We start from the raw sequence: 21,204 nt of genomic DNA, 5'->3' as shown, positions 1-21,204 counted from the left end.
AACACCCATCACACAATATAGCTGTCAGCACATCACATAGGCTAGTACCAAACCTGCAGGGCCTTGTATGTCCTGGCACACGTGTACTTGTATGGTCTAGCCCAGGCCTGTATGAGATCTCAGCCATAGACAAACACCCATCACACAATATAGCTGTCAGCACATCACATAGGCTAGTACGAAACCTGCAGGGCCTTGTATGTCCTGGCACACGTGTACTTGTACGGTCTAGCCCAGGCCTGTATGAGATCTCAGCCATAGACAAACACCCATCACACAATATAGCTGTCAGCACATCACATAGGCTAGTACGAAACCTGCAGGGCCATGTATGTCCCTGCACACGTGTACTTGTAGGGTCTAGCCCAGGCCTGTATGAGATCTCAGCCATAGACAAACACCCATCACACAATATAGCTGTCAGCACATCACATAGGCTAGTACGAAACCTGCAGGGCCTTGTATGTCCCTGCACACGTGTACTTGTAGGGTCTAGCCCAGGCCTGTATGAGATCTCAGCCATAGACAAACACCCATCACACAATATAGTTGTCAGCACATCACATAGGCTAGTACGAAACCTGCAGGGCCTTGTATGTCCCTGCACACGTGTACTTGTACAGTCTAGCCCAGGCCTGTATGAGATCTCAGCCATAGACAAACACCCATCACACAATATAGCTGTCAGCACATCACATAGGCTAGTACGAAACCTGCAGGGCCTTGTATGTCCCTGCACACGTGTACTTGTACAGTCTAGCCCAGGCCTGTATGAGATCTCAGCCATAGACAAACACCCATCACACAATATAGCTGTCAGCACATCACATAGGCTAGTACGAAACCTGCAGGGCCTTGTATGTCCTGGCACACGTGTACTTGTACAGTCTAGCCCAGGCCTGTATGAGATCTCAGCCATAGACAAACACCCATCACACAATATAGCTGTCAGCACATCACATAGGCTAGTACGAAACCTGCAGGGCCTTGTATGTCCCTGCACACGTGTACTTGTAGGGTCTAGCCCAGGCCTGTATGAGATCTCAGCCATAGACAAACACCCATCACACAATATAGCTGTCAGCACATCACATAGGCTAGTACAAAACCTGCAGGGCCTTGTATGTCCTGGCACACGTGTACTTGTATGGTCTAGCCCAGGCCTGTCTGAGATCTCAGCCATAGACAAACACCCATCGCAGAATATAGCTGTCAGCACATCACATAGGCTAGTACCAAACCTGCAGGGCCATGTATGTCCCTGCACACGTGTACTTGTATGGTCTAGCCTAGGCCTGTATGAGATCTCAGCCATAGACAAACACCCATCACACAATATAGCTGTCAGCACATCACATAGGCTAGTACGAAACCTGCAGGGCCTTGTATGTCCTGGCACACGTGTACTTGTACGGTCTAGCCTAGGCCTGTCTGAGATCTCAGCCATAGACAAACACCCATCGCAGAATATAGCTGTCAGCACATCACATAGGCTAGTACAAAACCTGCAGGGCCATGTATGCCCCGGCACACGTGTACTTGTACAGTCTAGCCCAGGCCTGTATGAGATCTCAGCCATAGACAAACACCCATCGCAGAATATAGCTGTCAACACATCACATAGGCTAGTACCAAACCTGCAGGGCCTTGTATGTCCCGGCACACGTGTAGTTGTAGGGTCTAGCCTAGGCCTGTATGAGATCTCAGCCATAGACAAACACCCGTCGCAGAATATAGCTGTCAGCACATCACATAGGCTAGTACGAAACCTGCAGGGCCTTGTATGTCCTGGCACACGTGTACTTGTAGGGTCTAGCCCAGGCCTGTATGAGATCTCAGCCATAGACAAACACCCATCACACAATATAGCTGTCAGCACATCACATAGGCTAGTACGAAACCTGCAGGGCCTTGTATGTCCCTGCACACGTGTACTTGTAGGGTCTAGCCCAGGCCTGTATGAGATCTCAGCCATAGACAAACACCCATCGCAGAATATAGTTGTCAGCACATCACATAGGCTAGTACGAAACCTGCAGGGCCTTGTATGCCCCGGCACACGTGTACCTGTACAGTCTAGCCCAGGCCTGTCTGAGATCTCCGCCATAGACAAACACCCATCACACAATATAGCTGTCAGCACATCACATAGGCTAGTACCAAACCTGCAGGGCCTTGTATGTCCCTGCACACGTGTACTTGTAGGGTCTAGCCCAGGCCTGTATGAGATCTCAGCCATAGACAAACACCCATCACACAAGATAGCTGTCAGCACATCACATAGGCTAGTACGAAACCTGCAGGGCCTTGTATGTCCCTGCACACGTGTACTTGTATGGTCTAGCCCAGGCCTGTATGAGATCTCAGCCATAGACAAACACCCATCACACAAGATAGCTGTCAGCACATCACATAGGCTAGTACGAAACCTGCAGGGCCTTGTATGTCCCGGCACACGTGTACTTGTACAGTCTAGCCTAGGCTTGTATGAGATCTCAGCCATAGACAAACACCCATCACACAATATAGTTGTCAGCACATCACATAGGCTAGTACGAAACCTGCAGGGCCTTGTATGTCCCGGCACACGTGTACTTGTACAGTCTAGCCTAGGCTTGTATGAGATCTCAGCCATAGACAAACACCCATCACACAATATAGCTGTCAGCACATTACATAGACTAGTACGAAACCTGCAGGGCCATGTATGTCCCGGCACACGTGTACTTGTAGGGTCTAGCCTAGGCCTGTCTGAGATCTCAGCCATAGACAAACACCCATCACACAATATAGCTGTCAGCACATCACATAAGCTAGTACGAAACCTGCAGGGCCTTGTATGTCCCGGCACACGTGTACTTGTACATTCTAGCCTAGGCCTGTCTGAGATCTCAGCCATAGACAAACACCCATCACACAATATGGCTGTCAGCACATCACATAGGCTAGTACGAAACCTGCAGGGCCATGTATGTCCCGGCACACGTGTACTTGTACTAGGCCTGTATAAGTTTCTGTAGATTCGGGGGGAATATCGTGAAAATATGTAAGTGCAAAACTTGAGCTTTCTTTTGGAAAGGTTTCACGAGTTGAACCACTGTTGTTGTTGTTTCTGTGGATTTGTTTCTTGTGTAGACTCGTGTTGAAGCCTCTTTACCAATCGTCGGTTTACACAACTGTGTTTAAATGTATCACTACTCAGTGGCCGACTGATACCTGTATTCAAGTTATCCGCTTAAGTCGTTTAATGGGCAAATGAAGGGTGTAGGTGGATCTAGGTTTTTTGGAGAAAATAAGAAAAAATAAGAGAATGCTAATGATTTATGTGGACGGCACCTAAGTGTTTGTGGGTATTTTTCAAAGTTTTTGACCAGAAATTATGCTAGTCCACATAAAAGATTTTGCAAATTCACATAAATTGCATGAAATTTGCTGAAGTGTGTGTGACTGCTGAGTATGGCAAGGGTTTAAGATGGGACTGATGCCGCTCTTATAACCATACCCCTCTCGTAGGTGTCTGGTGCCCTGAAATCTGCTCTTTATCTTATACTAGAAGTCCGGGGAGACATGTTAAGTCTTTTTGCACAGAAATCTCACATTGTGTTGATAGGAAACCTAAAAAAAAGCGTGAAAATTGGGTTACATGTGCATTCCTAACTCCTGTGGGTAGGTAGTTTGCTAGTTCTCATCTAATGAACTTCTGTTTTGTTTTGTTTCAGACACGGTGAGGTACCCCCTGGTGTTACCTCAGATCATGCCAAAGGTAGGTCAGAGTTGTCTGCCCATTGTTAAATGGTCAAGACAGTTAGCTCCCCTTGTTCAGTTGTTCCTGGTGTTCAGTGTTCAAAGTTTCACTTTCTTTTCACAATTGACACAAGGTTAATGTTGTGATGTTATGTATTCAGTTTATGGAGATTTTGTAATGTTTATTGTGATTTTTTTTTTATAATTGCTGTTTTTTTCACTCACTTTAATTTATTTTTTTTCATTATATTGTGTCCTTTTATCATTTTATCATTTTATTGTAGTATGCACTCTGATAAGTGATTATGATATCATATCACCATCTCAGAAGTTCAAATTTATTTTCTTACAACATTTGTGGTAAAAAACTGTGCCTGGGATATTAAACCAGAAGGCAGCATTGTTTCCAAGAGAAGAAAAGTATTTTGACAAAGCTTCGAGAAAAGTAGGCTCAGATGACTTGCCTTCAGTAACCTTCACTGCCTGTTTCAATAAAGGTTGCTCCCTATAAAATAATCAGTCTTTAAAAAAAATTTCATGTTTAGAGTTTACAAAAAGTGTTGAAGTGGCCAGTGGCGAGTGGGTATCAGGGGATTATGAAGGCTGAACTAGGGGAGTGTGAGTTCAAACACTTTTGTCGCCAAAGATAAAAAAAAGTTCAATGGTGTCAGTGTACTCGTAAAAATATTTGTTTACAATAATTTACTGATCAATTGTCGGACTTTGTTCTGGAGGCACAAGTGACGCCCCTTTCCTTCAGAAGCTTCTTATGTTTACAAATGCTCAGCTCTTCAATTTTGTCAATTTTTCATTCCCTCCAAATATAAACGTTGTGTGAAAAGTTTCTCATAAGCCCATGCTACAGTATACGTACTTAAAAATAGGTGCCTAACATTTCCGACAGGCCACATGGTGCTGTAGGACGTTATTGTATCTTTAGCGATAAAAGAGTTCGATCTTGAAACTACCCTTACACCTGCAAGTTGTCTGGCCCTACGTTGTGTTTGAGTAACCTTTTTGTTTTCGTTTTCGTTTTCGGTGTTATGTTGTTGTTGTTGTTTTTTGTTCAGTCGCTTTACATGGCACACGTGGTCATAAGAAGGGTCGTGTGTCTGATCGCTCTGATCGTAGACCAGCTTCCCCCTTCCCAGACGAGGTGTTCACTAGCGACACACAGTCTGACCGTGAGAGCGTAGACACACCCCTTAACCCCTGGACCCTCCCCAGATACCAGTATATTTATGAAGGAACGGGGATGTCAGGCTATAGGAGTGGGGGTAAGTCTGGGGGTGCATGCGGTAGAGGCTCTCAAGGCTTGTGTAATTATGTGTCACTTTCAAGCTCTAAAATCTACATGGATTTCAGGACACCATAATGTGTGAGCAGCACGAGTATAAATGTAAGCAAAGAGCTAATAGAAACCTTGATCAAGGAAGATGTGGAATAGATACGTTGAGATCAGCGAAAATACAGACTTCAGTGGGATTTGAACTCCCGACATAGGGTGTTTAGCCTCACTGCTTTATCAGCTGAGCCGTTTACATTTAGCCGCGTGGGAAAGACACTTTTGTCACAATTTTCCAATGCCTGAAGGGTCCAAGATAGAAGAACAATTCAAACAAAATCAGAGAAAATTTTATATGGATGCTTTATGCATCAGTGCCATGTGTGAGCTGAATAACGAATGAATAATAAATGAATAATGAATGAATAATGAATTTAAGCATTTTATAAAACTGCTTTTCTACTCACTGGTACTCCTGAGAGGCCTATTTTTGGAGTGTGCATAAAATGCTTATTAAAATCTTTTCTGTTTCCTGCTTTCATAAAAGAAAACAAGCTTAAATGATTGAGGAGTCTTGATTTACGTAATGGTCCTAATTGCATATGTTACAACTTGTTCACACAGTACACTATCAGCAGGGTTTTCGGAGTGAGGCAATGTTGACTCTAAATCCACTAAAAACAAAAGATGTACTGCCCTAAGCGATCCTCAGCCAGCTACACTATACCTGGTTAATGCTACGGCTAACCATCCGCAAGGTGTGATCTTTTTTTAACCTTGGAATTCGTCTCAAAAATCATGTCAATTTCGGGATGGATTCTAGCTACATAGAAGCAAGCCATATCAATTTGAAACAGAAGTAGATGACATTGCAGTCCATGACTATTTGCTTTATATCTGATCAGATTTTACAGCGACAGTGATCTTGCAATTTACCAGATATCTGTGACACTACTGCACAAAATTGAAAGAAATTTGAAATTAGAAATGGCTGTTCAGAAATTTTAGGTGTGAATCAAGGTCATGCAAATAAATGCAGTATAGATTGTGTCTTCCTTGGGAATAGCATGCAACTTTCTGTGCAAACATATATTATCAGTTTTCTCTTTGAATCCTAAATTTGATACTGTATTTTATTTCTTACTGGTTCACCTATCAGTTGTTTTCATTTTTGTTTTGTATATCTTTTTCCTTTAGCATGATTTCTATTTTGTCTTAAAACCTTCATTTCCAGATTGTCTTTCTATCACCTAAATCTGTGGTAAGTTAGGAATGGTATGGGACATTTTAGCTTGCATGGCTGCATGAAAACCTAAAAAACACAACATCACGAAGCAGTTTTTGTGTCAAAATGTTTTGCTTCAGATGAGTTAGGGCCAAGGACAGTTTAGGCCGTTGTTGAAATAGTTCATCTGAATGTGATCATGAAAATGGTGATGTTGATCATGAAAATGGTGATGTCGAGCGTGATGATGAAAATGGTGATGTCGAGCGTGATGATGAAAATGGTGATGTCGAGAGTGATGATGAAAATGGTGATGTCGAGAGTGATCATGAAAATGGTGATGTCGAGCGTGATGATGAAAATGGTGATGTCGAGTGTGATCATGAAAATGGTGATGTCGAGAGTGATGATGAAAATGGTGATGTCAAGTGTGATGATGAAAATGGTGATGTCGATTGTGATGATGAAAATGGTGATGTCGAGCGTGATCATGAAAATGGTGATGTCGAACGTGATGATGAAAATGGTGATGTCGAGCGTGATCATGAAAATGGTAATGTCGAGAGTGATCATGAAAATGGTTATGTTGAGCGTGATGATGAAAATGGTGATGTCGAACGTGATCGTGAAAATGGTGATGTCGAACGTGATCATGAAAATGGTGATGTCGAGCGCGATGATGAAAATGGTGATGTCGAGCGTGATGATGAAATGGTGATGTCGAGCGTGATCATGAAAATGGTGATGTCAAACGTGATCATGAAAATGGTTATGTCGAGTGTGATCATGAAAATGGTGATGTCGAGTGTGATCATGAAAATGGTGATGTCGAACGTGATGATGAAAATGGTGATGTCGAGTGTGATCATGAAAATGGTGATGTCGAGAGTGATGATGAAAATGGTGATGTCGATTGTGATGATGAAAATGATGTTGAGCGTGATCATGAAAATGATGTTGAGCGTGATCATGAAAATGGTGATGTTGAGCGTGATGATGAAAATGGTGATGTTGAGTGTGATCATTACTAATTATCTCTTCCAACAAAGTGTATGTGAATTTTAAGTAGAGTCTGTTTTCTAATGCGAATCCTTCGTGTAGGGCCTGACCACTAATAACCTTAATTCCTCAACCGCTCGCTTAAGAAAGATCAGTTTTCAGTGCAATTCAAGCCCATTGATAGTTTCAGGTCTTCACCAAAAATACAGTATACAAGACTGAGGAATGCTACTAACTCATCAGCTAGCAGTATACCAGACTGAGGAATGCTGTCATTTCAAATTAAGGTTTTAGTTTATTAAAGACAGTTACATTTGTCAGATATCATCTATGCACTGCTCTTGTCTAGCCATAGATGATATTTGATGATTCGTTAAATACAACTTGAAATATGTAGACTTCGTCAAAGGTTTGACTCTTCCCAGATCATACTAACTGTAATACTAACTTTAAATACTAACACTAGATATGGCTTCGCTTTCGTAATTCAGTCTTACTAACTGACACTGTGTGATATGCAGCCATTATCCTGGCAAAAAAACGAAATCAATCTGCATAAAGTCACTAATAAATACCAACTAATAAAGACTAAAACGCTCAGATTGGAAACAATATCAAGTGATAATAGTCTTAGTAAAACTGAAGAAAAACCAAACTCGTTGAATTTTGTTAAATCTGTAATGATTGTAAGAAATGCTTAAATAAAGCTTAACGCTAAATGTTGCCGTTGCAGTGTCGAACAAGGGATGAGAATGTTTTTTGGGTGCTTTTTGTTTTCATTTCCCAGTTCTGAGTTTGTGATTCATGTTTCTGTGAGAATGTGGATAAATTTTGTGATTTGCATGTAACTGGTTTCTGTAACAGTTACAAAGATATGGCTACATTTTTTTTTTTTTTTTGATGTAGGCAATGTTTTTTATTCCTGAATTTTTGTGTTTCAGATTATGTCAAAGACTCATTGCCAGTGGTTCAAAGGACGCGTCCAAGTGTCATGGTTACCTCCCCTGGTTCTCCGAGCTCTGCTGGCACCAGGGGGCTCTCTCCTCAAATTCTAGGCAAAATTCAGGTTTGTTTTGAAATGCTCAAGGAACTTCACGTTTCAGGATGCAACAGGGTCGCCGTAGTCAAATTAGACCCAGTTGACCCAGCCTTTGAAGTTCGAGGTTGCAGTTGTTTTTCACAGCCAATAAAATGGCAACATTTCAAAGTAACACTTTCTACTTAAGCATTTTCAGCTTCTTCATCATTTTTGCTATAAGTTGCTATGAATTTGGAAACAATTTCCAATGCAGAATTACAGTTGGTCAAGCCTCCGCTTCAGGAGCTGTAGATACAGGGTCAATCCTGGGTCGAGTCACACCTAAGACTGTAACTTCCTCACGTGGCGTTCAGCATGAAGGGGATATTGCAACGACTGATTGACCCGTATCAGTATAATGGCTCGGGCAGGGCGGCTTACTTGTCTTCGGTAAGCCGTGTCAGTGAAGCAGCAGTAGATTAAAGAGCGATGGAAATCCGTCCGGCAAGAAGGAGGCACATTACATGCACTCTAAGGACTCCTTCGTCGTCATATGACTGAAAAATTGTTAAGTACGACGTTAAACCTCAAGCACTCACTGACTCCAATGCAGAAATTGAATGAAACACATGTCTAATGTGGCAAGCATGTCGCAGCAAGGTTAATGTATAGGCTGTTGAGTGAAAATTGGCACCCAACTACAGTGTAATATGAGATCTGAAATGCGAAAGTGACTTAAATGTAGCTTAACTGGCAGATAAAGATTGTTCAGCTTCTATTGTGTAAGACAACCTAGAAGCTAGAGACCACGTGATCACTTTACTAACAGACATAGAAGCTCGAGACCACATGATCACCTTTCTAACAGACATAGAAGCTCGAGACCACATGATCACCTTACTAACAGACATAGAAGCTAGAGACCATATGATCACCCTACTAACAGACATAAAAGCTAGAGACCACATGATCACCTTACTAACAGACATAGTAGCTAGAGACCACGTGATCACTTAACTAACAGACATAGAAGCTAGAGACCACATGATCACCTTACTAACAGACATAGAAGCTAGAGACCACATGATCACCTTACTAACAGACATAGTAGCTGGAGGCCATGTGGTCATGTTACTAACAGACATAGAAGCTAGAGACCACATGATCACCTTACTGACAGACATAGTAGCTGGAGGCCATGTGGTCATGTTACTAACAGACATAGAAACTAGAGACCACATGATCACCTTACTAACAGACATAGAAGCTGGAGGCCATGTGGTCATGTTACTAACAGACATAGAAGCTAGAGACCACATGATCACCTTACTAACAGAAGGCACAGATGAAAAAAATTTGTCCCCCTAACATTGTAGCATAGGAAAATGCCTATTTTTGAATTAGTGTCAGCCATAATGTATTTATTAGATATGTATAATCTCAACATGTGCCTTTTCCCCCTAGGCTTCAGCATGGGGTGGTGGCCATTTTGTTTTTGCACATTCCGGGGCTGTCACGTGATTTCCAACTTTCGGGCTGTCTTTCAGAATTAAAATTTGTATGCACCTTCATATAAGTGAAATATTCTTGGGTACAGCATGAAACTCCAAATTCCTATCAAAAAAGTAAATAAATTCTTGAAGGATGCAAGTGTAATTCTGATTTTTGAAATTTAAATCATGTTCACTGAAAACTTTTGCAATATAATTGAGAATTTTGTTGCATTTATTTATTCATTTCTTTCAGGTGAAATTGTGGTATGATGTTCAGAACTACCAGTTGGTCGTGACCATTATCAATGCTGTAGATCTTCAGCTGCCAGCCACAGACAAACCCAGGAATCCTTACTGTAAACTCTACCTGCTGCCCGATAGAAGGTGAGTTATCTGGGAAACCATCCCATAATATTTCTACTACTAGCCAGACTATTGAAAACTTTCCGATTTCTTCACATGTCTTTCCTGGTGTCTCATCACTTTTTTCTCTTGATTGTCTTTGTATTCGCAAGTTTGTGTCTGTCTGTGATCATTAAAAAAATGTCTGTCTGTCTGTCTGCGTGTCACACAAGTTTTTATGCAGTCCATCAAGAGGCAGGCTCTTTTAGGTGAGGCATCATGGGATTGATAATAATTTGTTGTTTGTTCGTTGTGATGTTTCACAGTTTTCATCTCTAAGATTCCAGGTTTCAGCATTGTCCAGTGTTTGGCTAGAAAGGGGAGATTTTGCATGTTTTTTTTTCACAAGCGTTCAACAAAGTGAAGAAAATGTTACATCTGAATAACTTTACAAAATCCTCCCATGTTGTGCAGTGAAGACACCAGTGAATATTAGTTATTATTCCAATCTCATAATCTGCTTACCCTAATTTTTCTAATATTTGGACAGATATAAATTGTGCTGAAAGCAGAATATTACATTTTTTCGCCAGGTTTTTGGAAAAGCAAAGATCTGAGCAAGTTGTTCATTGGATAGTCTAAGCATGTGAAAAAAGAAAGAAAAAAACACTAAATACACAGCTCCCTCGAAATAACGTGCTCATCCGGACCGAAAAGATTCATATTGTGTTATAATTGAATCCGCGCCAAATCCTGACAAGGGAGATAATTTGTAATGGCTGGAATAACCAGAATTCTGAACGTGACTGACGACAGTTGTGCAGCATGATACAAAAAGGTACACAAGAATTTGAGGTACATGTGTTGATTGAAGTCTGTTCAGTCTTCAAGAAGGTGAACTTTAGACCTACATAACAAGAGTACGTCACAAATTCTTAACTTTTTTTATGGAATAATGTAATTTGGGGAGAACATTACGTTGATAAAAACTTGATATACAATCAGATCTGGTCAAAAGTGGTACCTGAAGATGTACTTGTGACAGCAGTTGTGCCCTTTTTACCGTGAACATTTTGATACTGGTACAAAAAGGGGAAAAAAACGAGGGACACCACTCCATCGCATTAATTCCAATTTTGCGGTAAATTGATCCAGGTAAATTTGAGGGAGCAGTGTACTTCAGCTACAGTTACATGTATATTGACTGAAAAGATCAGACCAGGTGTCTCAAAGATTGAAAAAAATAGGGTATACCAATTTCTTCCTAAATTTTTCTCGTCATATTTACCTGGAAAAATCTTTGGCAATAAGTTAAAAAAACAAACAAAAAAAAATGAATGAGGAAATATTCTTGAACACAGTAGACTGTTTTATAGGTTACAGGATTTATCTCCCTTGTTGATTGGCTGTTTGTTCAGTTCAGCTTTCACATGTGTTGAAGAGAGTGGAGTTGCCTGGACTTCAGAATCATTTAATTATCTCCCCCTTGTGTCTGTGTTCATAATCAGAATCATTGAATTATCTCCCCTTGTGTCTATGTTCATAATCAGAATCATTGAATTATCTCCCCTTGTGTCTATTTTGCATAAAATCCTTGTGGAATTTCTGACTTGCATCACGACATGTAGATCATTATGCACAATTATTGTTTTTTTTTTCTTTTTACACTTTTTACACTTTTACATTGGAATTTAAATGTGGACAGTAACATCACAGTGTAGATGATTCTACGAGTCACTGTTTCTTTGAACAAATTTCATTGTCTTTTTAACACCCCTAACTGCCTCAACATGTATGCATTCATGCTTAGCTATTGATTCAATAAAGTCAGCATATGGAATGTCTCTTCATTATTTTTGGCACATTTATTTTTGTAAAGGGATTTATATTGTCTTACCTTACCTGGGGTGGAAAAAAGTAGTGCTCCTGAAAGACCCTTCCAATGCTGGCAAGTGCCCCAGTGCCATGTATTTCGTAAAATTAAGGTTTGCATACATCTGCTTGTAGTGCTTTGATTTTTTGCATTCTAGGGAAAGATAAAAGACCTGTATACTGCCCTAAGATTTTTTAATAATTGTAAATTATATCCATTCTCCAAAGATTCATGATTTTTAGAATATAATTGAAAGAAAAATTTAAATAATTATACAAAAACAAAAATAAACAAACCCAGGGACATCATGTGATATCTACTAAATACTAAGGGAGTGACAGAACGTGAAAGTATAAAAGTGCTAGCTGCTTAATTCCGTATTAGTGTTCAGTTCGAACATGTAAACATACAGTGAAGGTTTGATATCGAAATTGATACTGTCCTTTCTGTGCTGTTTCTTTTTTGTTTTTGTGCTTTAATACATCATTGTTACCACATTTCATGTGATGTCTTTAAAACCTTGTTGCCATTTGTATATGTGATGTCTTTAAAACCTTGTTGCCATTTGTATATGTGATGTCTAAAACCTTGTTGCCATTTGTATATGTGATGTCTTTAAAACCTTGTTGCCATTTGTATATGTGATGTCTAAAACCTTGTTGCCATTTGTATATGTGATGTCTAAAACCTTGTTGCCATTTGTATATGTGATGTCTTTAAAACCTTGTTGCCATTTGTATATGTGATGTCTAAAACCTTGTTGCCATTTGTATATGTGATGTCTTTAAAACCTTGTTGCCATTTGTATATGTGATGTCTTTAAAACCTTGTTGCCATTTGTATATGTGATGTCTAAAACCTTGTTGCCATTTGTATATGTGATGTCTTTACCTGTTCCCTGTACATGTCTCTACACCATTGTTGCCGTCTTTAATCTAATCACTATAACCATATGGTGTAGAGTTTGCCAATGGGGTATGTTATATCTATGCATTATTGTTGCCTATATGGTACTCAGAGTCTTTACATCATCATTGTTGCCATGTGGTACTCAGTGTGTTCACACCATTGTTGCCATGCGGTACTCTGTGTGTTCACACCATTGTTGTCAAGTGGTACTCTGTGTGTCTACACCATTGTGGCCATGTGGTACTCTGTGTGTCTACACCATTGTGGCCATATGGTACTCTGTGTGTCTACACCATTGTGGCCATGCGGTACTCTGTGTGTCTACACCATTGTGGCCATGTGGTACTCTATGTGTCTACACCATTGTGGCCATGCGGCGCTGTGTGTGTTCACACCATTGTTGCCATGTGGTACTCAGTGTGTCTACACCATTGTGGCCTTGTGATAATCAGTGTGTTCACACCATTGTTGTTAAGTGGTACTCAGTGTGTTCACACCATTGTTGCCATGTGGTACTCAGTGTGTCTACACCATTGTGGCCTTGTGATAATCAGTGTGTTCACACCATTGTTGTCAAGTGGTACTCTGTGTGTCTACACCATTGTGGCCATGTGGTACTCTGTGTGTCTACACCATTGTGGCCATGTGGTACTCTATGTGTCTACACCATTGTGGCCATGCGGCACTGTGTGTGTTCACACCATTGTTGCCATGTGGTACTCAGTGTGTCTACACCATTGTGGCCTTGTGATAATTAGTGTGTTCACACCATTGTTGTCAAGTGGTACTCAGTGTGTTCACACCATTGTTGCCATGCAGTAATCAGTGTGTTCACACCATTGTTGCCTTGTGGTACTCAGTGTGTTCACACCATTGTTGCCATGTGGTACTCTGTGTGTTCACACCATTGTGGCCATGTGGTACTCGGTGTGTTCACACCATTGTTGTCATGTGGTACTCGGTGTGTCTACACTATTGTTGCCATGCGGTACTGTGTGTGTCTACACCATTGTGGCCATGCGGTACTCTGTGTGTCTACACCATTGTTATCAAGCGGTACTCTGTTTACACCATTGTTGCCATGCGGTACTCAGTGTGTCTACACCATTGTGGCCATGCGGCACTGTGTGTGTTCACACCATTGTTGCCATGCGGTACTCTGTGTGTTCACACCATTGTTGCCATGTGGTACTCAGTGTGTCTACACCATTGTTGCCATGTGATACTCAGTGTGTCTACACCATTGTTGCCATGTGGTACTTGGTTTGTTCACACCATTGTTGCCATGTGGTACTCGGTGTGTTCACACCATTGTAGCCATGCGGTACTCTGTGTGTTTACACCATTGTTGCCATGCGGTACTCAGTGTGTCTACACCATTGTTGTCATGTGGTACTCGGTGTGTTCACACCATTGTGGCCATGCAGTACTCTGTGTGTTTACACCATTGTTGCCATGTGGTACTCGGTGTGTTTACACAATTGTTGCCATGCGGTACTCTGTGTGTCTACACCATTGTTGCCATGCGGTACTCAGTGTGTCTACACCATTGTAGCCATGCGGTACTCGGTGTGTTCACACCATTGTTGCCATGCGGTACTCTGTGTGTCTACACCATTATTGTCATGTGGTACTCAGTGTGTCTACACCATTGTGGCCATGCGGTACTCGGTGTGTTCACACCATTGTTGCCATGTGGTACTCAGTGTGTCTACACTATTGTGGCCATGCAGTACTCAGTGTGTCTACACCATTGTTGCCATGTGGTATTCAGTGTGTCTACACTATTGTGGCCACGCGGTACTCAGTGTGTCTACACTATTGTGGCCATGCGATACTCACTGTGTCTACACCATTGTGGCCATGTGGTACTCAGTGTGTCTACACTATTGTGGCCATGCGATACTGTGTGTGTCTACACCATTGTGGATATGCGGTACTCAGTGTGTCTACACTATTGTTGCCATGCGGTACTCTGTGTGTCTACACCATTGTTGTCAAGTGGTACTCTGTGTGTCTACACTATTGTGGCCATGCGGTACTCTGTGTGCCTACACCATTGTTGCCATGCGGTACGCTGTGTGTTTACACCATTGTTGCCATGCGGTACTCATTGTGTCTACACCATTGTGGCCATGCGGCACTCTGTGTGTTGACACCATTGTTCTCAAGCGGTACTCTGTGTGTCTACACCATTGTTGCCATGTGGTACTCTGTGTGTTTACACCATTATGTGGTACTCAGTGTGTCTACACAATTGTGGCCATGTGGTAATCAGTGTGTCTACACAATTGTGGCCATGTGGTAATCAGTGTGTCTACACTATTGGTGCCATGCAGTACTCTGTGTGTTAACACCATTGTTGTCATGTGGTACTCAGTAAGTCTACACCATTGTTGCCATATGATACTTAGTGTGCCTACACCATTGTTGCGATGCGGTACTTAGTGTGTCTACACCATGTCTACACCATTGTTGCCATGCGGTACGCTGTGTGTTTACACCATTGTTGCCATCTGGTACTCTGTCTTTACATCATTGTTGCCATGTGGAGTGTAATGTTGTTGCTCATCTGTCTCGACATATATGTATTTACACATGTTATTTCTTCAGCTTTTTCACCTGTTAAGTTGTTTTAACATATAAAATTAGCAATTGTACAAGCGCCGAAATAATTCAATACTGATTTTGAATTTTGAACGACAAAATGTATCAAATTGTTTGGAACAAGTCCCAAAAAATTTTTTGTGGTGAAACTGTTGAAGAATTAAATAAATTTTAGCAGTGTCAGAAAATGATTGTTAATTGTTAAATAATGTTTATGAGATAGATAATCTATAGTTAACTCAGCTTGTGAATGTTTCGTTGCCAGAATGGAAATTTTTGTTAAAAGCATACTGACTGGTATTGTTGTCCTCTCCGTGGAATACTATTGAACTGATCCTGTCCCCCTCACGCATCGTCCCTGCCCCTCCCTTCCTTGCCCTGCCCTGCCCTGCCCTGCCTCGACCATTCCAGCGCCACCCCACCAAACGTAACCCCCATCTTATTACAAGCCACATGCAAAAGTTTTCATGTAACTACAGAGCCTGTTTAACTGTGATATATTTCAGTTTGGATCGGCGAAGAGCTAAAAAGCTAAGGTAAATCCCCAAAACCTTCACATTTAGGAGAAGTTTAGGTATTCTAGGTCACACCAGTAGACCTATTTCAGTTTGTAATCCTCCCCCTGTTTGATTTGACCTGACTAGTTTTGGTTTATGATCAGTTACAAAGTTTTGGGTTTTGTTACAAAACCTTGGAATGTGAATGCGGTTGCATTGATCAAGAAGAATGCCTGACTCATTTGTGTTTACACTTTTGTTTTTTTACACTTGAGTGTAGTGAAAATGTTTTAGTTGTACATTTACTTGAGAATGACATTAACTTAAGTGCATGATTGAATGCAGAAAATTTATCATATGAATGTTGAGATTTTGTGGATTGGATTTTATTTTAACATTGCTGTGGATATTTGTATATCCAACAAAGTAATAATGACAAATAGCGAACTACTAATATAAGTAGGGCCCTCCGTGGCTCAGTTGGTTAGCGTTCTAAAGCAGCGTAATGACCCAGGAGCCTCTCACCAACGCGGTCGCACTGAGTTCAATTCCAGCTCATGCTGACTTCCTCTCTGGCCATACATGGGAAGGTCTCTCAGCAATCTGCGGATGGTCGTGGGTTTCTCCCTGGCTCTGTCTGGCTTCCTCCCACCATAATGCTGGCTGCCGTCATATAAGTCAGATATTCTTGAGAACGGCGTAAAACACTAAATCAAATAAATAAATAAATACTCTAATGTAAGTACCATTTTGTATTCAGCATAGGGATTAGGTAAAGTAAAATTTATTTTAAGTAATATTTTCATTGATAGTGTATTTCACCTGTAGTTTGGTACATTGTATTTCACCTGAAGTTTGGTACAGTGTATTTCACCTAAAGTTTGGTACAGTGTATTTCACCTAAAGTTTGGTACAGGTGTGTAAAAAGGCACATTCAGAAACATATTAAGACCATAAAATGACTGTAAATTTCAGCACTTACAGGTATTTCTGTTAAGAAGCAAACAACACAGTGGCTGTGTGGATGAATTCAGTAGAATAAAGCACAATGTCTCATTTTAAAAATGCCAAAATTTAGGTGAAATACGGTAAATGGTAATGTGTCTTAAATTCAAACTTTAACCACGAATACAATTTTTTAACTGGGTATTATACTGTTTTATATTTGGTTTGACACTAAATACCTGCAGGCTGGAATAGTTTTATGCTTAAATATTTTCTTAAATATTTTATGCATTAAGTATAGTACAAATAGTAAGGTAAGAGCACAGCTTTGTTAGCATCAGGCACATTAAGGTCAGTTTGACTTTAAGCCGTTTGATTGCCTTGGTGCGTGTACATTCCCCAGCGTCTTGTTAAACCACACAAACACGTGGGCACACACCTTGATAATTTAAACTCGAGGGAATGACCTGAAATTTCATCTGTGCTAATTTTGCTTGATTCTGAAAGTTCTGTTGATCTAATTAAAGTGTTTCACCTGCACATGGTTGTGGATTTGCCTCCAGGCTCTGCCCAGTTTCCTCCCACCATAATGCTGGCCATCGTTTAAGTGAAATATTGTTGAGTATGGCCTAAAACACCAATCAAATCAATAAATGAATAAATAATAGTGGATAAAATCCAGATGCATGCATACAGCATGGAAATGGAATAGTGTTTGTTTTGTACACAGTATTTTGTAATATTAAAATGTTTGTTAATTGAAGTCAGTCGTACCGGTGTATATAAGTTTTGATGCACTTTGCTACTTACCTGTAAATATGGATGCTTGCATGATTAAAACTCCTGCTGAATCCTTAGTGATCACCTGTAATTTCCTGAAAATAGTTTCTAGTTTCAGATAGAAAATGTTCATAACTTTTCTCCGTTCGTAAATCAGTTGGCACCTTGTAAAATGCCAGTGGACAAATAAATAAATATTAGTAAATTGCTCATCTTCTGAGGAGTAAATGGTTGAGAACATCAGTTGAGAAGTTGTAATTTTCTTATGAGGATTAAAAATTAAGCTTTGTTTTATTAATTGATAATTATGTCTTACGTTTCTCTGAAATGCTTTCCTATTGGTTCTTCCAATCTAAGACAAAAATCACTTCAGTTTAATAGGACTTTTATTAGAATTACCACGAGATTTCACCATTTGTTTTTATTTTTCCCATGACTACCTTATACGATGTCTAAACCATATTAAAATGAAACAGTTCTCATAGCAAGAAAATGGAGATAAATTTCAGGAAAATACCTGAGAAAAGAAATGGGAGAATATTAGTTTTTTGAGAAGTTGAGATTGTTGAAAATGTTGAGAACGTTGCTTTGACGTTGTTAGATGTAATGGGCATGGAGTTAAATGAGAATTTCATGTGAACGTGTGGAGTGGGTATGTGGCATGTCATTATAGGTTTAATGGTTTAAAACGTAAAATAATTCCGTTAACGTGAAATTCAAGCTATGCTGGAAAAGGAGAAATTAACATGCCGTAAAAAGTTTTCCGCCAAATATTTTTTTTACCAGCATCACCTCTATGATCTGATAAACATTGACATTTGCTGTCTTAGTATCAGTTATCTCCCTTAAGTGATTTTACCAAAATGGAAAGAATGCTAAATGAAAGTTTACAACATTTACAGTCGAATTTTAGATTTTTCCTTGAGATTTTGTTTTTATCAATACTAAACTATGTTTGGTTTTATCACTTGCAGTGAAAAGAGCAAACGTCGAACTAAAACCTGTGCCAACACGACAGAGCCTTTATGGAACCAAGCCTTTCTCTTCTCTCCAATAAAGGAGTCCGATTTTCGGGAGCGTGTCCTGGAGATCACAGTATGGGATTACGACAGAGTCGGAGCCTCAGAGTTCCTCGGAGAGGTTTGTGTGAACTTCAGTTGTCATGGTTATGTGAATGATTACTTATTGGGTCCTTGAAAGTGCTGGAGACATGGCTTATTAGGTCCTTGAAAGCGGTGGAAGACAGCTTGTTGAGTCCTTGGAAGTACGGGAAGACATAGCTTATTAGGTCCTTGGAAGTCCGGGAAGACATAGCTTATTAGGTTCTTGAAAGTACGGGAAGACATAGCTTATTAGGTCCTCGGAAGTACGGGAAGACATAGCTTATTAGGTCCTTGGAAGTCCGGGAAGACATAGCTTATTAGGTCCTTGGAAATACGGGAAGACATAGCTTATTAGGTTCTTGGAAGTACGGGAACACATATGGTTATTAGGTCCTCGGAAGTACGGGAAGACGTAGCTTATTAGGTCCTTGGAAGTATGGGAAGACATAGCTTATTAGGTCCTTGGAAGTCTGGAAGACATAGCTTATTAGGTCCTTGGAAGTACGGGAAGACATAGCTTATTAGGTTCTTGGAAGTATGGAAAGACATAGCTTATTAGGTCCTCGGAAGTACGGGAAGACATAGCTTATTAGGTCCTCGGAAGTAAGGGAAGACATAGCTTATTAGGTCCTTGGAAGTCCGGAAGACATAGCTTATTAGGTCCTTGGAAGTCCGGAAGACATAGCTTATTAGGTCCTTGGAAGTCCGGAAGACATAGCTTATTAGGTCCTTGGAAGTACGGGAAGACATAGCTTATTAGGTCCTTGGAAGTCAGAGAAGACATAGCTTATTAGGTCCTTGGAAGTCCGGAAGACATAGCTTATTAGGTCCTTGGAAGTACGGGAAGACATAGCTTATTAGGTCCTTGGAAGTCCGGGAAGACATAGCTTAGTAGGTCCTTGGAAGTCAGAGAAGACATAGCTTATTAGGTCCTAGAGAAAACGAGTTGAATCACAAATGATTTATTTTATAATCATACTGTACATTTATTCCCACCTGGGAGAAATCAAAATGACATGAAATGTGCCGCAGCATTGTTGGAGGTCAATTATAGTAGGAGAAGTAATAGAATTTTTATTTTGTCAATGGATGAGAGAAAAGAAATTTGTCTCTCACTGTGCAGCCTTCTGGAGATGTGTAATTGGTGATGAACTGAAATGCTAGAAATCGAAAATTATATCGGGATGATAAAGATTTATATATTTTTGCAATCCTAATCAATCCTAATCAATCAAGTTGAACTTCCTTACTGTTTCAGGTTTTGATTGACCTGACTACCATCAATCTGAACGATGACCCCTACTGGTATCCTCTGGTTTACCACGACGACGCCAGCATCCCGCTACCAAGTACCTCACCTAGAACGGTAGGCCCTTCCCACTTGTCCCTTGTCATATCCTGACATTTGACCCAACTTTTGGGGTCAGAGTTCATATTGGCCATGATAATATTGTATCTATATAACTACTGAAGTTATGTCAGTGAAACTCAGGTCCAAACACTCTTATGATCTGTGGAGTTTGGTAAGCCCAACTTAATGTTTAAGTATTCTAACCTGTTTTGCAGCTAAATTTTAGACCAGGTACTGTGTTCCCATATTGAACTTTTGTTCCTGTGTTCCCATATCTGACAACTGTTCCCATGTTCCTATATCTGACTTCCGTTCCCATGGTCTTATATCTGACAGCTGCTGTTGCCAAAAAATGTTCGCTGCTGGTCCCATTTCTGACTTCTGTTCCCATACCTGACAACTGGTCCAATGTTCCCATATTCCGTTATCTGACAGCTGGTCCAATGTTCCCATATTCCCATATCTGACAACTGGTCCAATGTTCCCGTATTCCCATATCCGACAGCTGGCCCAATGTTCCCGTATTCCCATATCTGACAACTGGTCCAATGTTCCCATATTCCCATATCTGACAGCTGGTCCAATGTTCCCATATTCCCATACCTGACAGCTGGTCCAGTGTTCCCACACCTGACAACTGGTCCAATGTTCCCATACCAGACAACTGGTCCAATGTTCCCACATTCCCATGTCTGACAACTTGTCAAATGTTCCCACATTCCCATATCTGACAACTGGTCCAATGTTCCCATGTTCCCATATCTGACAGCTGGTCTAATGTTCCCATATTCCCATACCTGACAACTGGTCCAATGTTCCCATATCTGACAGCTGGTCCAATGTTCCTGTATTCCCATATCTGACAACTGGTTCAATGTTCCCATATTCCCATACCTGACAACTGGCCCAATGTTCCCGTATTCCCATATCTGACAGCTGGTCCAATGTTCCTGTATTCCCATACCTGACAACTGGTCCAATGTTCCCATATTCCCATATCTGACAACTGGTCCAGTGTTCCCGTATTCCCATA

The 21,204-nt window shown here is 40.7% G+C and overlaps 1 protein-coding gene across 1 annotated transcript in view; it reads left to right on the top strand.

Annotated features, from left to right (window-relative positions):
• Nucleotides 1-21,204, top strand: part of LOC135463839 (regulating synaptic membrane exocytosis protein 2-like) — a 92,997-nt gene that overhangs the window by 58,706 nt on the left and 13,087 nt on the right. The window contains 7 exon segments of the mRNA XM_064741285.1: nucleotides 3,720-3,763; nucleotides 4,815-5,021; nucleotides 8,195-8,319; nucleotides 10,018-10,148; nucleotides 16,002-16,031; nucleotides 18,692-18,857; nucleotides 20,079-20,186. Coding sequence (XP_064597355.1) covers nucleotides 3,720-3,763; nucleotides 4,815-5,021; nucleotides 8,195-8,319; nucleotides 10,018-10,148; nucleotides 16,002-16,031; nucleotides 18,692-18,857; nucleotides 20,079-20,186 — 811 coding nt within the window.

This window comes from Liolophura sinensis, chromosome 3 (genome assembly GCF_032854445.1).
Source record: "Liolophura sinensis isolate JHLJ2023 chromosome 3, CUHK_Ljap_v2, whole genome shotgun sequence".
NCBI classification, from domain to species: Eukaryota; Metazoa; Mollusca; class Polyplacophora; order Chitonida; family Chitonidae; genus Liolophura; species Liolophura sinensis.
The sequence above is the reverse complement of the archived record's forward strand: the minus strand, read 5'-3'. Positions and strand labels throughout refer to the sequence as shown.